This window comes from Diaporthe batatas, assembly GCF_019321695.1.
Source record: "Diaporthe batatas strain CRI 302-4 chromosome Unknown Contig00004, whole genome shotgun sequence".
Taxonomy (NCBI): Eukaryota; Fungi; Ascomycota; class Sordariomycetes; order Diaporthales; family Diaporthaceae; genus Diaporthe; species Diaporthe batatas.
This window is the reverse complement of record NW_025408551.1, coordinates 2,748,823-2,763,544: the sequence shown is the minus strand read 5'-3', so window position 1 is coordinate 2,763,544 and position 14,722 is coordinate 2,748,823. Positions and strand designations below refer to the sequence as shown.

Genomic DNA, 14,722 nt, shown 5'->3' with positions numbered 1-14,722 from the left:
GAAAGGGGGAAAGGGAGCGTGGTATCTATGGAAAAAGACACAGAATTTTGGCGAAGGGATTCGTGGAGGGCCGTTGGTGAGAAGTTCGCTGCCCAGGTCACGGTGTTGGCCCGTTCCGCGAGTTGGGCCTGGCCGATACTAGCCCACCCTTGTTCAAGGTTTCCAGCCCCACCCAACCCGTTGGATTCTTCTCAACGGTCCGACCACGACGCTCGATGCCCCGTGATGTTGGTCGAGCCAAGATGGACGTTGGCTGAGCCAGCGCCGTTCCAATGCAATGAGCGAGAAAGCCTTGCGGGACCTTGGCCAATAGCAATTTTCTGGGCCCCGCCCGGGCGGTGCCATCCCATGTGGATCCAAACTTTAGAAATAGCTGTTGGTTCTTAGCTCTGTGCTGGCTCAGCGACTAGACAAACTCGGCTACCCTGGGACTACAAGGGGCCATGGATGCCTAGGACGCCATTGATTAACCCCATTTGCATATTCTTGTCACAGTCTTGTCACAGGAATCCCTCCAGGTTGGATTATGTGCCGTTCCTTAAACGTGGTCTGCTAAGTGCCACAGTCTGTCCGCAGAGATCGAATCTATAAAGAAGCAGACTGTACATCTACGAAGGTATATATGTTTAGAGTTTTTGGTAAGCTTTTCAGTATCTAAAACTCTCTTAGAAAGGGCCCTTATCAACCACCCTCTACACAGCCACAGGATCTACGTGTTTATTGATGTTGTTACTTCGCGAGCTCGGAGACAACAGGACTGTGGACCATGATCACCCTACCTAGCCGGCTTTGACTACTCAAGGCCGGCCACATTTGTATCGATATCCGAGTGGTCGGAGATATCTCTTGTGGACGATCTTTACAGCCAAGCCAATGTGCATGGCTTCAGTGCGAGCGCAGCAGGCCACGGCTCCCGGAGCGACATGATAGCTAGGTATTTATAGTCTAGCTATGTTATTGATCAAGAAAGTTCACTTAAAATCTTTGAAATACGGGGTGGTCCCTTTATTCTCGTCACAGAGCAAATTCTGAGAGGCCGGGAAAGGATCCTTACAATAAATTTAAAGTTTATATATTTATAGAGAAATGCTACTAGATATAGAATACTTAAAATCTAATAAAAAGATAATATTAATAATTATAAGTATTAATAGAATAAAATAATAAAATTGAATAGTAAAGTTAAATAATAAAATTAAATAATAAAATTAAATAGTAAAATTAAAGAATAAAAATAATTATAAAGTTAAATAATAAAGTTAAATAATAAAGTTAAATAAGAAAGTTAAATAATAAAATTAAATTATAAAATTAAATTTACTCTTAGTATCTAATTGTAGTGTTATGTTTGAAAAATGTAGGTTAATGTTTAAAGGATATAAGGAGGCTAATTCATTGGTAGGAAGAAGGTTATATTAGAGGAGGTTTGAAGTGCCTGTTCGATAAGAATTAAGGGGAGATCATGTACACCATTGGTGGCAGCGGGCACCTGGGCTCAGCAACGTCAAAGCCAAGGGCGTCCTGAAGGTTCGCCAGTTACTCCTCAGCCAAAGCCACATGGAGAATTTTGGAGCGGGGTAGGGAGCATCATATTACTGGTCATCTGCAGCTCTTGGATGGTTTTCCCACATTAAGAAAGCCACATAATGACACTGATGGCACGTTGGGGCCGAGAACTTGGAAATGACATCCTACGAAGCGGCTGTTCGGCCCTTCTTATCTCTTTTGATTCGATGGACAGGGCAAGTGAATGACATCAAAGCATGCTAGAGGTTGTATTCTCACTACTATTCTAACTTTGGATAACGTAGCGCCGTCGGCACGTCACATGCATGTATTGGACAGTGACCTTCCACTAGCGGAAGGCAACAATGTTGCCTTGTTTAGCGAGGATCACCTGGGGAGTTAGTTGGGCTGGAGGGAAATTCTATTCGTTGAACGTGTATCAGGAGGCGTAGAGAGACCACTCACGGCACGGCTCGCATCAACATAATAAATGGCAGCGGATTCTTGTGCCATTAAATCAGCACTCTCGACAACACCATGCCGGCTTAGAAAAAACACGCTGAGAACATCAATCATGACAGACTCCGAAATGAAGGTGGCAATAATAACCGGTGGAGGTGATTCAAGTCCTTCGAAATAACCAACACACCGATTAACATTCTCCTTTAGTTAGTGGCATAGGACTCGATGTTGTCCAGGCTCTCGCAGCAAGAGGAGGTTGGAGGATCCACGTGTTCGACATCAAAGACGACGCCAGCGGCCTCCCATCGAACTGTTTCTATCGAAAGGCCAACGTTGCTGCCTACAATGATCTCGCTGAAGCCTTCAAGGCCGCATTTGACGCAGGCGGTCAGCGCCTGGACTTCGTGTTTGCCAACGCAGGCATCTTTGACCGGGGCGACTGGTATTCCGCACCCGACGGGCCCGACGGACCCGACAGGACACCGCCCGAACCAGACTGGTCAGCTTTGGAGACCAATCTGAAGGGGTGCATGAACACCGTCCGCATTGGGAGACATTATATGGCGCAGTCTCCAGGGCCTGACCGAGGCTCCATCATCGTCACTAGCAGTATCGCCGGGATCTGGCCGAGTTACTTCTCGCCCATTTACACTGCTTCCAAACGCGAGTCACATTTCCTTTTCTCTCTTGTTTTTTAAGTCACCTGGTGCTGATTCCCTCGCAGATGGTGTCCTCGGCTTCATGCGCACCGTCGCTGAATGGTATTACACCTCGGACGGGATACGGGTGAATGCCCTCTGCCCTAGTATCGCCCGCACTGAGATCCTACCCGATGCTGTCTGGAACAAACTTCCCGAAGATGCCTTCACGCCATTGAATGCTGTGACAAAAGTGGTTCTCATGCTCCTTGACGGTGAAACTATTACAGATTCCAATGGGATCACAGCCACACGCGTCTATGGCCAGGCAGTGGTAGCGAGCAGTGATAAGATCTATCTGAACAACATGCCGGACTTTTGTGATGATTTGCACCGCTCAGTGGTAGAAGGGACACATGTGCGGCATATGATCGGCTCTCGGGAAAGAGTCTGATATGATGATTGTGTGAATGAACCGTCCGGATGCACTTTATGGCTGACTAGAGTTGGTATTCCTTCGGTGGGGACATTCGGCTGCATGAACGCATACAAAATCAAAGACTTCTTATTCCGATCGTTGTGGCAAAGGTCTCAAGTTCCTTAAAAATCAGAGAGTTTTGTCACAGAAAAACCTGGAAGTGGATCGAAGAGTCAGAGATTGCGGCCAGTATGTCTCCCCAGGGTGGCGCGGTGTTTTTGGTGCCTCTTGTCGTTGGTGCAGGCCGCCAGAAAAGGTCGTAGCACAAAGCATAAAACCAGTGACATTCATATCTGACGGAGACAATAATTGGTTTATCACATAACAATTTAACACTAGCGCCCAAGGGCATTAAGAATTCGAAAGGTCTAATAAGTCATTATCATTTCTGAAGTCAAGTCTGAATTGGTATTGAACCCCCCACTGCCATCAAACGCCACAGCCGAAGCAATACCGAAGCGAGTGGACGGTGATCAAGCTCAAGCTGTAACATTACCCGCAACCTGCTGGTAACAATATCCCCGAGTAGCAACCATCCTCATAGCCTTCCACCCTTCGGCGCAGTCCGCACCGCCGTTCATGATCCACTTTGCGATCGACCCAGCGTCGATCGTCACGTTCACCTTAGCCCCGTTGGTAGCCACCACGTTCAGGTTCAAGTCTCCGATATCCAGCGAGTCTAGTCATTCGACATTCACGCTGACCTCACCATCGTCCAGTGCTACCGCGTTGATGTTGGCGTTGTTGTCATCTGACTTTGACCCGTCGACCTTGACGTCGGCCTTGCCACCTGATGCTGCGATAGCTTTAACGGCAGCGTTCTGGTCGCCGCCCTCATTGTTGTTGTTGTTGTTATTGTTGTCATTGTTGTTGTTATCGTTGTTGTTGTTGTCCTTATTGTCTTGCTGCTGCTCATTCTGCTGGGCCTTCTCGTCCTCTGCTTGCTGCGCGGCCTCCTTGGCGGCGGCGTCGTCTTCTTCTTCTGCTGCTTGATCGTTGGCCGCTTGTCCGTTGGCCTGAGCAACTTGGGCGAGGACCTCGGCTTGCTGGGCCTCATCTAGAGCGTTGAATGAGTTGACGACGTCCTCGACGGCGGCGTCCTGGGCGGCCGCATCCTCTTGGGCTGCTGCGTCTTCCTGAGCAGCATCCTCTTCCTGAGCAGCCGCATCCTTACCGGCAGCACCCTGTTGCTGTTGAGCAGCTGCGGCTTGTTGTTGTTGCTGTTGTTGACCAGCAGCGGCCTGTTGCTGTTGGGCCGCTGCACCCTGAGCAGCTGCTATCTGGATAGCATTCGCGTTCTTCAGCTGCTGCTGCCGGGAGAGCAGGGACGGGTGTGCAGCTGCAGCCACAAAGAAGACTACAAGAACGGTTGTGTACTTCATCTTGATGGTCTCTTTTTATGGGAATGACTGTACAGCAGAGATTCTTCTGTTGGTCGGAAATTATTATGGGGGTATAAAAAAAGAACGTACAGCTCAGCTGTCTCTGGATTCGAAATTGAAAGACCGTGTTCTAAAGTTCTGCAGCCGGACAGATGACCAGACACAGAGGCAGACGAGACACAGAGGAAGTCGATCCGCCCTTATACCATGGCAACCGGCGATGCCAATGCAGGTGAAGCCTCGTCGCGATGATCAGTAACATGGGCCCCTTTGTCGTTCAGCCTCCGTCCCAAGGCTTCTTCTGCATCCGTCTTGGCGTGGTGACCAAACACCCTGTTTCCTTATATCAGACTAGATCAACATTAGTTGAGAGTTGTCCTGTGTGGATTGCTCCGGGCCTCGAGATGTAGGAATCCGTCTCAAGCTGGGTCTGATCTCCACAATCAAACATCAGTTGACGTACGCTCCACCTTGGCATTGCAACTGAGCCTGCACGCCACGCCAAGCAGCTACAAACATTCTACCACTGTGGTTGTACGGGGTGCTGAAACAGGGACATTGGGGTAACTTCATATGGTAAGGATAGCCATTTTTATCGTCCGTCCTCTACACCGAATCCTGCCTCGTTCTGTTTACCAGCTTGGGCTTCACAATGTCTTGGCCACACCCGACAGTTCTAGGAACATGTCCTTGTAAGCATTCGGGGCCCGAATCATCCGAGCAATTATCCACAACTAGATCCTGGGCTACATAAACATCAGATAACCTTTTGCCAGGATGCACATTCTCCAAGCTTGCCCCATTCGGACAGCTGCATCCAACCTTGCTACCCAGGCCCAACGATAAGGGAGTCACCCCTGCGCACTGACATTGAAGGGTCACCTCTGGTGTTGACGACGTCTCAATCGTCTAGAGTGTGATTTTTGGGTTGGACTTCTCACCGTACTACGTGAGCGCGAAACGCAGATCGTCGCCTGGCGTCGTGGTGTCATGCGACGCATCAATGTAAGCCCATGAAGATTCAACAGCGGACGAACAGAGAGCCAAGAACGAGGTGTTCCACGGATCCTCGTTTTGCATGGGTGAGAGGAGGCTAACTGAGGGGGCGTCCGAACTTCTAGATGCTCGTGCAAGCACACGCTTGTTAGCCCGAAAGTGTTCCACACAGCCAAATATAAAAAGCGTTGATCTACTGTATTCGGACTACCAGCACCTAGGCGGACATTCCCGGTACATTCGGCTTGGCGGGCGTTTGTCTCGCGATGAGGTGTAGTGATCAGGTACGAAGTGTCCTCGTTATGCATAAGTCAGACAAGCTAGCTGGGCCCCGTATAAATGCTCCTAGAATGCCGTTGATGATGATAGGTGGCATCTTGTGGACACCGCGCTGGTAGGCTTCGAGTGCTCCTCACACCTTGATACTTTTAGCTATCCTTTATGGCCAAAGTTGCAGAGACTTTTCACGGGGTGATTGCATCTCACCTCCATGCTAGCATGAAAGTGCCAATAACGCCATGAATTCACCTGGGCAACACGCCATCCTGCTTCTGAACCCAAGTACCACAGGTATTTCGATTTCGGGATAGAGAGATAAGTCCACGGATATCTGGTCTGTCTTCCACATCTACCCCCTACATGTGGAGCCAAAGCGCCTGGCTGTTCTTTATTCGAGAATATAAAATATCAGAACTAAACTTACGGAATACCCTAACACTGCCAGCTACCGCGAGAGAAAGGAAGAAGGCACCTTTCCAAGTACTGTATTTTCCTTACATTCTGACCAAACCCTCGGTCTATTACAAGTATATTTAAATTGAGCAAATCGCATTCGTCTTGACTCAGGATACGAGGCAACCTCAGCAACGAAAGGAATACAAGTATTCATATATGCGTAGCGATAAAACGAGACACTGGAATACCTTTAATTTCCCGCTAAATGTGTAACTCTGTTGAGTCGTCTCACGTAATGTTTTATGAGGCCATACTGTTCAAAAGCCTCACACAGTCATACCATATTAAAGCTTAGTCAAGTATTACTTAGAATTAACCACATCCACCTGCGCCTTCTTCACCTCCTCCAACGCAGGTATACCCCAGTTCACCATCCACTCCGTCTCGAGAACCTCCACAAGAGATATTCTCTCAACAGGTTTATACTTAAGCATGGCCTTAAGCATACCCAAAAGCGCAGTCGTCTCCTCGGCAGCCCACTCATCCGTACCTTCCTTGCGCCGCAGCGCCTGCGATCTCTTTTCAAAGCGGTGCTCGATCGACCCACGCACATCATCATCGCTATGGTCCAGCCTCTCGCCATCCTCCGAGAAAGACTCGGCCCGCGCGTCCCACCGAGCCCACCAGTCATCAGGGAGCCTGCCCAGCGCGTCAACCCAGTCCTCCGTCACCGAGTCCTCAGTTAGGAAGAAGGACCCGAAGAACAACGGCTGGGCACCCGCGATCTCGAAGATGGCGCATGCGAGCGTCCAGACGTCCGACGCGGGACCCAGCTCCGAAGGCGCGAAGCGGGCCTCGGGCGGCCGCAGGCGCTGTGGGGTGTGGCACTCTGGTGGTCCCTGCTGCTGTCCCTGCGGCGTGACCATATATGCCTCGCCAAAGTCGGCGAGGGAGATGGCGCAGTCGGCAAGTGTGATTTTCTCGCTGGCACAGCCGAGCCAGGCACCTGGCATGACCTGCTCGGGCACGCCGGGCCGCAAAGGCGCGCCGTCAAGGCGCTTGACGGGATAGGTCATGGGCTGGCCAAACGTCTCGTAGAACGCGTCTTGTGAGAGGGAATTGATATATATGCTAGGCGGGAAGCGGAACATGATGTTGTTTAGGTGTAGGTCGCCGTGGACAATACCATTCTCGTGGCAAAAGGCAACGGCATGGATCAGCTGGGCTATGATAGCGCGGGCGGTGGGGATATGAAAGAGCCCGTAACATCTCGAGGTCTCGCGCGTATCTGGGATGCTCATGCGTGTTGGCATAGTAACTATACAAGCATGCCGGCCGTTGGGACCGTCCAGATGGAACTCGTCTAGTAGGGTAGGGACCATGACGACCCTCTCGTCTTGACAGTCCACTCGCACCTGATGTAGGTAGCGGAGTATTGCTCTCTCATGGGATGCGCCACTGCTATCTGCAGTGCATATCTTAACCGCAACGTATTTGTTCCTGCCTTGGTCTCGTGCCATCCAACTGGTTGAGTAAGTGCCGTGGCCAAGTTTGCTAATAATTCGATATCGGCCCTCGTGTAGCGTGTCGCTGAGTGTAACGGGGTGGTAGCCTCCAGGTTTATATCTTTCAAGCTGTTCAACCTCCTCTACGAACTCGTACTCGAAGTCAAAGGCGTCCCCCTCGGCATTGTTAGCTTTGGCCCCAGCGTCAGCATCAGGGCTGAGCGCATCAGGGCCGTCCTCAGCGGCGAGGTGACTCATCATGACACGGGACTTGGACGTGAGAGTTCGAGACAGCGGTTGAGGGCAGGGGTAATTGTAAGCCCATGTCCTTCTGGGGTGATGTGTGGGCCGAGCTGAACTCAAGCACAGTGTTGAGCGCCCTGACAGAGCTTGAGCGCGCTGTGATGTCGAGGCGAAAGAGCGGATCGGTTGCCCGAGTGTGGTTAAGACGAGGGCTCTGGATGCAGGAGACGACAATGAGGAGGCCATTGGGGAGTTTTCAATGTATAGCAAATGACTGGAAAGATTGACAAGCAGTATGCCTTATGTGGCTGTGGCCCGAGGCTGCACCGCTCCATATACCTTTTGGGCTGAGCCTCAACGGATCCTGCGACCCCACATCAACAGGGGCAAACGTCTGCCCACTCAGCCATTGCTATCCACTCACCTAACACCTACATTTCTGAGGAACTGTTTTCGCTTTTATTCCGCATACGTCCGGGGACATACATGGCGCCTTCATTCGGTGGTAAACGCTCAAGACCTTACGTATTTTCTACGGTAAGGGTTATTATGAGGCGGAGGATGTGTGTTTAGTTAGTGTGGGTGCAATAACTAATAGCTAGAATGCGGGGCACAATAGTTTCTTGGCCTCTTCTAGCCTGCCGTCTTTCTGCACTCGCTTTTCAGTTTCCCAAGAGTTCTCTTCCCAACCACGGTCGACTCAACTCTTGCCCAGGTGGTCAGCAAATACAGCTCTATACAAGTCCCGAGACCCCGCTGGCATCCTAGACTACAACACGAAGACGAGATGCGGACGCTTGACCAAGTCGAGTACTCGCAGGAGGCCACGGTCGCCGCTGTCACCGACTTCTACGCCTTCTTGATCAAGATGTACCTCCCCGAGTCGGCTGTCGTGCACCCGCCGCCAGGAGGGTGGCCGACGCTGGCGTCTGATCTACGAAGCCTGGGCAAGTCGGACGAGGTGCTGAGCCTGCTCTCGCACCTGCCCTACGTCCGCCAGGATCTCGACGACAACGAGATACCGCAAGTCACCCCCGGGGGCCGTTGGATAGACTGGCGCACCTCCGGCCGCTGGGTTCGCGAGGGCGGCAGCGACATCGACGAGCTCCGCACCATAACCGAGGGTCCCGCCATCATGGAGCACGTGCCCGAGAGCGTCGTGGGACTGACGATGAGCGAGCACCACGTCTTCCTGATCGACACGGAGCTCGGCGTCGTCTACTGGCCCGACTGTCCCGGCCGGCTGCGCGACGGGCCCCGGTGCATCGAGGACGACCCGTACGACTACTGCGACGACGACGACGACGCCGAGTGGCGTGCCGACGGCGCCGCCTGGCCTGTCGCCGACTTCTTCAAGGTGCTCAAGGCCGAGTACCGCTCGCTGCGCTGGGTGCCGTGCAGCGAATACGAGGTCTTGGATTCGGAGAGCACGATGACGAGGAATCCTATCCCGGCGCTCCAGGACGTTTGGCGGCGCCACGGCTGGCCTACTTGGCAACAGCATCGCAAGGAGGCGTGCCTCGAAGAGGCGAAGGCGGTCAGGGTGGCGATAGAGCAAGGAGGAGGGGAGGGGGGTGGTGTAGAGGGCGCTCAGAGTTCATGTCAATAAGGTGTGAGTTTGTGAATCAGAATTATAAAAATAATGTTTTTATCTTATGATAATTTTCTTTGAAAGGTATATAAACCTTTTAAGATATTATAATGAAATAACTATAGAATCTCTTAACATACTATTATTAATCCTATCTAATAGGAATAAGAAAATGATCCACTTTAGTTTGTTATAAATTCATTCTAGAAAAATATATTGAGTTAAGTCTAGTGTAGTGTTATGTTTGTAAACTGTGGGGTTCTGGCACCTACTGCGGTAGTTGGGTGAAAAGAACCGAGACCCACGGGTACCCCTGTCTGTGACAAGCAAAGTGATGCCCCCCCCTGGCTAAATTCGCACGTACGCACGTGCCACATAAATTCATTCACTCCCTTTAAAACTAGTCTTTTTTTAATAACTCTTTTATTTCTTAACTTATAATTATATAGAAAATATATTTATAATCCTTACTTAAAACTCTATAAAGCTATATTTTTATATATTTATTTTAATAGGTTTTTAAATATTTATATAAATTTTAAAAGTTAATTAATTAAATATTTTAAAAATATAATTTTATAGAGTTTAAAGTAAGAAGTTCAATAATACTTATTTTATAATTTTTAATAAAGATTTAATTATAGTTATTAAAGATTTATATATATAAATTAATTAAATTTAAATATTAAATAAATAAATATTTAAAAATTATATTCTTATTAAACTTTAAATAAGAATTATAAATATAATTTTTATATAATTTTAAGTTATAAAATAAAAGAGTTATTAAAAGAAAACCACTTTAGAAAAGGAGTGAATGGATTTATGTGGCACGTGCGTACGTGCGAATTTAGCCAGGGGGGGGCATCACTTCGCTTGTCACAGACAGCCACCTGCCTGCTAATGGCATGCCTTCTCGGGGCATTGCTACAGGCACCTTGTAGCTGCCTGCCTGTTGGTCACTAACTACAACCAACAGCATTGTTGCCTGGAAACACGAGAAGGTATTCAAGCGATGATGTGCTGTTTCCGACACAATATCTTAAATCATCCTTCTGCAACCCTCCAGCCGCAGCACCTACAACACACAAATCATAAAGCACAATGGGTGAAGGCCCTGTTGTTGCTATCATCCGTGGCCTTAAGGTACACATTCGAGTTCTCGACAGATTCTTGTATAACAATGGCTGCCACGACACCAAAGGCTACCCACCCTTCTACGAGGAAGATCCAGACGAGTTCTCAACACTTTTGCGTTCAAGACTCAGTGGAAATAACTCAAGGACAAGGCTGTTTATTCCAGCAAGAACAGACAATGATCAAAGCAAATTTGGCTATGTAGCCTGGGCCTACAACATGGTATATGCGCAGAAGGAGGTCCGTCTTGAAGAAGACCTCCCTATGGACCCTCCAGAGGGGTGGGATGCTCTAAAGGATGAAATTCTATCATTCAGTACTAGTGAAGACACGACTTTGGAGGCATTTGGTCACGGGAAAACGGGTATTTTCGTTATTGTCTGTGAGGAGAGGAGCTACACCCCACTTTCGATTCACCAAAGAGTACGTGCATTCCTCATACTTGGTTCTACTTTAAGCTTTCTTACTAACTATCAAACCAGCCTTCTCACTGTGACCAATGCGAAGCTGTACTGGACTCATTTATCGACCGCCAAAGCCATCGTATAATGGAGCACGGATCGGATGAAGGCTTCGACCCGTTGCCAGATGACGAATAATTACATCAACAGTGTGATCATTTTCGTTACCATTTATGGCTGCATGTATTCTACTATCAAATGACATATTTTCTACTAGTTGGTTTACATTAATCCGCCTGGTCCAAGGCCTCAAACGTTGCACCAGCTGATGACACGCAATGGCATTCATCACTACTCCTGACCGCCTGTTGATCACTTAGCCAGGCCAGTGGGCGGGATTTTAATCTGAATGACTTTCCGCCTTGATCTGTGTAATCAGTGATTCAAGTAACAAGAGTGACTTCAAGTGTGTAGGCACGTTCTGTTGTCCAGTCCACCAATCGAGGGAGTAAGCATGACTACTATCTATGTAAAGCCCTCCGCGTGAATCCGTTCTGACATGGTCCTGCTTAACCAAGACCGTCGATGTAGCACCACCTGGTAGTTCGGCTGTCACGTTCTGCTGCTGGAGCTGTACCGGGGCAACAAATTGGTGAATGGCCCAACTTTGGTTCTGTGCATGATCGATAATCCGCAGAGGTGGACTTTGATTGGACGGGTCCCATACAAATGGCATCCATTTCAGGCCGACAGCAAGGATGAAGTATATTTTCGGATGACCCAATCCACTTTGGGATGATGTGCCATGAGCTCTTTCGAGCCGTCCGCACACTTCATTCATCAATTCGTTCCATCCATGAGGAGTGTCTTCTCTTGGGGCTCTGGCCTTCAGGTTGCCGAGTTAGCTCAACAGGCCGCGGCAATTCATTGGTTAAACCATGAGACCTCCTTTACTCACCTCTACCCATAAGATATATCGTCTCCTTTGAGAGACCGTTTGGGCGTTCGAGCCAAGAGCCCTAACTTGCACAGTCTCGTGACGCGCACAAGTAACGATAGCCGGGATCTGGCTGCCGGGCTCACTTTGTGCGCCGGGATGCAACTCTCTCTTAGAGGAATATCCCGTGAACGAGGGGTTTCCTGGAATGTCCACGTCCTTGGGAAAATAAGAAATACATATCGCCAACCAAGCGTGGCAGACCGGTTCTTCGCTGTGGTATGTAGGCCCGAGTTGATGCACATGCTCAATGCAGCCTGCTGCATCATTATCGGTCCAGTAGTGGCCAGGGCCTTGCATAGACACCATGCAATCCATTTATAGGTAGAAATGTAGTTCGAGTGGAAATCGTGATGTCTGACATATGTAGAAAATAAAGTCTGATACGTGAAGGCCAACCGGGCGATGGCCACGACTGAGGCACCGTACATGTCCCTCGAAACATCCCTCAAGAGGTTGGAAGCGGTCTTCTGCCTGCAATTATACAGCCGACACAGCGACATTAGGCTACAGTCAACCCCAAAGCGAGAGCCACGTCAACATTATCCTGATGACTACTCCACTCATAGCGGAGATCCCAACTGAAAATAGACGTCTGCTACTGCACAAGTTGGCCATTGTGGAAACATGCCAACAGTCTTTCCAGGAAGAATCTTGTTGGTAAAGGCGGTATGGCGCAGTACGGCCCGCATTCATCATGTGCTATTTTGAGACGCCGAAGAAGTGGACCCTCTTCAGTATCTCTTCTCCACTGAATGACCTTGAGGCTGTCCACCTGAAGTCCAACGCCGACCAATGAACAGGTCCTCAATCCCACAGCCCCTGTAAACCCTTAATCAACTTCCTTCTCGTTCTTCTGTCCCTTCTGAGGCGGAAACTTCATCTCCGCAGCAGCACCAGGGCCCCACCCGCCGAATCCCTCGCCAGCAGCCATGCCCCCGAACCCAGACACGGGCCCGACCGTGATGCTGCCGGCGAGCTGGTTCCCGGCGACGTGGGGCCGGTCGCGCGCCCAGTCGCTCAGCTCGCCGCGCGTCATGCCCGTGTACTTTTTCAGCTCCTCGTCCGAGACGGGCGGCTTGTTGCGGCCCGTCTTGGCGTCCTTGTAGCGCTGGTAGAGGGATCTCTTCGGGGCCGCTGCCGCTGGGTTGTTCTCCGCCTCGGTGGTGGTGGTAGGAGTTGACTTGGGATCCATCATCGAGACTTTGGCTTGCGGACTTTGATGGGTGCTGTCGCTGTCTTGAGGCTTGGTATAAGTGAAATGGTCTGGTCCGAAGTGACCTGTTTGACAAGGGAAGGTCAGTTTGAGGCGCGATCTAAGACCTCTGGGCCGCAGCGGGTTCTTATAGCTTAGGTGGCCGCCGTGGCTGCGCCATCTCCGAGGTGCGGCATATCTCAGCCGCAGGGGTCAGCTGGTCGGTCTTTGTGAGCCAGCAGTGGTTTAGTGCCCTCCTGGGTGAGCTCACGCGATTGGCGGCGATGCGTACTCAGGGCTCTCAGCCCGGACTAGTGTATTATATCTGGTGAAAGGACGGAGACGGGTTGGATAGGGTTGATCCACGCTTGATTCAAGTTGCAAACTGGAGACAGGTATTGGCAAATTGTAATGACATCTGCATTGCTGACGGTGATCAAGTTTGCGGGTAAGTGGGAACTCTTGGAGTTATCATGTCCTTCAGCTAGCTTCTTTGATGAACCAAGGCAGAGTGTAACTGTGTGCATATGATGTGAGTTCTCCGGATGACAAGCCTTTTGCAGCTTCAATGCGTGCGGAATGCGCCAAGTAATGCATACGAAATTGTGAGGCCCGTGATGGAAACGCTATTTACATAGTGTATAAACGCGTATTCCGATTAAAACGTCTTCTCCGGGTAGTCCAATTTGCTCCTAGAACAGTTCCTGTGACTCTTGTAATCAAGGTAGTTCTTGAACCTTTGCTTCCGTTCCCATCGATCCCTAAACACGTTCTGCTCGGGCATGGCAATCTCAGGGTCAACACGCCGACGATTGTTGCTGTCACCAAATATTGGGAGAGGGCATTCAGACATCTCATGGGGATGCGGGTCTGGCGCCTCGCTTTGCAAGAAGCGGACCAGGGTCGCTATCTGGTCATCGGTGAGTGCGTATATCCGCTCCGTGACATCTCTGTGACGTGAATGAAACCACACCCCATCATACTCCAGGTTTCGCGCGGAAGAAGTATGTTAGCCAGCCTGTTCTTGTCGGTTTGTTCGGCGCCTAGGAGCATGCACATGTGTGCGCATGGAATCAGCCTTACCCCTGTGCCGCTTTCACCTCTGCCGAATAACACCACCCCGCCAAAAATGAGACACTCCGCCCAGTAGCCGGCGAGATCAGCAACACCATCCGGGTATTGCTCCACGGCCGTGTACGAGGCCACTGCGAAGCTTGTTGGCCAAGGGGGGAAGCGACGGCGAACATAATCCTCATCGTCGGAATAAGGATCTTTGGCGGGACATGGGGTTTCCTTCTCGTGTGGACCGTGGGAGTCAAGCTTGACAAGCTCTACCGCAATTGCATGGACAGCGACAGCTACAAGCTCGACCAACACAAGTCCGGCTGCCCAGGAATCGGCAGGAACAATTTGGTAGCGTTCCAGTATCTATCCATCAGATGATTGTAAGCTTGATATATGGTGCGGCATGGGAGGACTCCACTAGACGGCATACATCGGTTCGCAGGACCATCAA

The 14,722-nt window shown here is 50.1% G+C and overlaps 6 protein-coding genes across 6 annotated transcripts; 3 read left to right on the top strand and 3 right to left on the bottom strand.

Annotated features, from left to right (window-relative positions):
* Nucleotides 1-2,017: 2,017 nt before the first annotated feature.
* On the top strand, nucleotides 2,018-3,152 carry KVR01_004134 (uncharacterized protein). Its single transcript, XM_044789813.1, has 3 exons — nucleotides 2,018-2,123; nucleotides 2,176-2,631; nucleotides 2,693-3,152. Exons 1-3 carry the CDS (start codon nucleotides 2,081-2,083, stop codon nucleotides 3,058-3,060), a joined length of 867 nt encoding a protein of 288 aa, XP_044646298.1. The 5' UTR covers nucleotides 2,018-2,080; the 3' UTR covers nucleotides 3,061-3,152.
* A 411-nt stretch (nucleotides 3,153-3,563) lies between these two features.
* Nucleotides 3,564-4,466, bottom strand: KVR01_004474 (uncharacterized protein; the record flags this gene model as incomplete). The annotated part of the gene is made up of 2 exons (XM_044783676.1): nucleotides 3,564-3,763; nucleotides 3,794-4,466. 2 exons carry the CDS (start codon nucleotides 4,464-4,466, stop codon nucleotides 3,564-3,566), a joined length of 873 nt encoding a protein of 290 aa, XP_044646638.1.
* A 2,033-nt stretch (nucleotides 4,467-6,499) lies between these two features.
* Nucleotides 6,500-7,903, bottom strand: KVR01_004050 (uncharacterized protein; the record flags this gene model as incomplete). Its single annotated transcript, XM_044791082.1, has 1 exon — nucleotides 6,500-7,903. One exon carries the CDS (start codon nucleotides 7,901-7,903, stop codon nucleotides 6,500-6,502), a length of 1,404 nt encoding a protein of 467 aa, XP_044646214.1.
* Nucleotides 7,904-8,563: 660 nt separating this feature from the next.
* Nucleotides 8,564-9,494, top strand: KVR01_004027 (uncharacterized protein; the record flags this gene model as incomplete). Its single annotated transcript, XM_044781234.1, has 1 exon — nucleotides 8,564-9,494. The coding sequence occupies exon 1, from the start codon at nucleotides 8,673-8,675 to the stop codon at nucleotides 9,492-9,494; it is 822 nt and encodes a 273-aa protein (XP_044646191.1). The 5' UTR covers nucleotides 8,564-8,672.
* A 1,038-nt stretch (nucleotides 9,495-10,532) lies between these two features.
* On the top strand, nucleotides 10,533-11,348 carry KVR01_004399 (uncharacterized protein). The gene is made up of 2 exons (XM_044786819.1): nucleotides 10,533-11,036; nucleotides 11,096-11,348. Exons 1-2 carry the CDS (start codon nucleotides 10,581-10,583, stop codon nucleotides 11,210-11,212), a joined length of 573 nt encoding a protein of 190 aa, XP_044646563.1. The 5' UTR covers nucleotides 10,533-10,580; the 3' UTR covers nucleotides 11,213-11,348.
* Nucleotides 11,349-12,482: 1,134 nt separating this feature from the next.
* KVR01_004731 (uncharacterized protein) lies at nucleotides 12,483-13,324 on the bottom strand. The gene has a single exon (XM_044793495.1). The coding sequence runs from the start codon at nucleotides 13,207-13,209 to the stop codon at nucleotides 12,844-12,846; it is 366 nt and encodes a 121-aa protein (XP_044646895.1). The 5' UTR covers nucleotides 13,210-13,324; the 3' UTR covers nucleotides 12,483-12,843.
* Between the last annotated feature and the right edge of the window lie 1,398 nt (nucleotides 13,325-14,722).

Excerpts from the sequence above, each read along its gene's own strand:
- KVR01_004399 (XM_044786819.1), top strand. The coding sequence starts at position 10,581 with ATGGGTGAAGGCCCTGTTGTTGCTATCATCCGTGGCCTTAAGGTACAC. Across the intron at positions 11,037-11,095 it reads CACTTTCGATTCACCAAAGA|CCTTCTCACTGTGACCAATG; the intron begins GTACGTGCATTC and ends CTATCAAACCAG.
- KVR01_004134 (XM_044789813.1), top strand. The coding sequence starts at position 2,081 with ATGACAGACTCCGAAATGAAGGTGGCAATAATAACCGGTGGAG. Across the intron at positions 2,124-2,175 it reads GGCAATAATAACCGGTGGAG|TTAGTGGCATAGGACTCGAT; the intron begins GTGATTCAAGTC and ends ATTCTCCTTTAG. Across the intron at positions 2,632-2,692 it reads CATTTACACTGCTTCCAAAC|ATGGTGTCCTCGGCTTCATG; the intron begins GCGAGTCACATT and ends ATTCCCTCGCAG.
- KVR01_004731 (XM_044793495.1), bottom strand. The coding sequence starts at position 13,209 with ATGATGGATCCCAAGTCAACTCCTACCACCACCACCGAGGCGGAGAAC.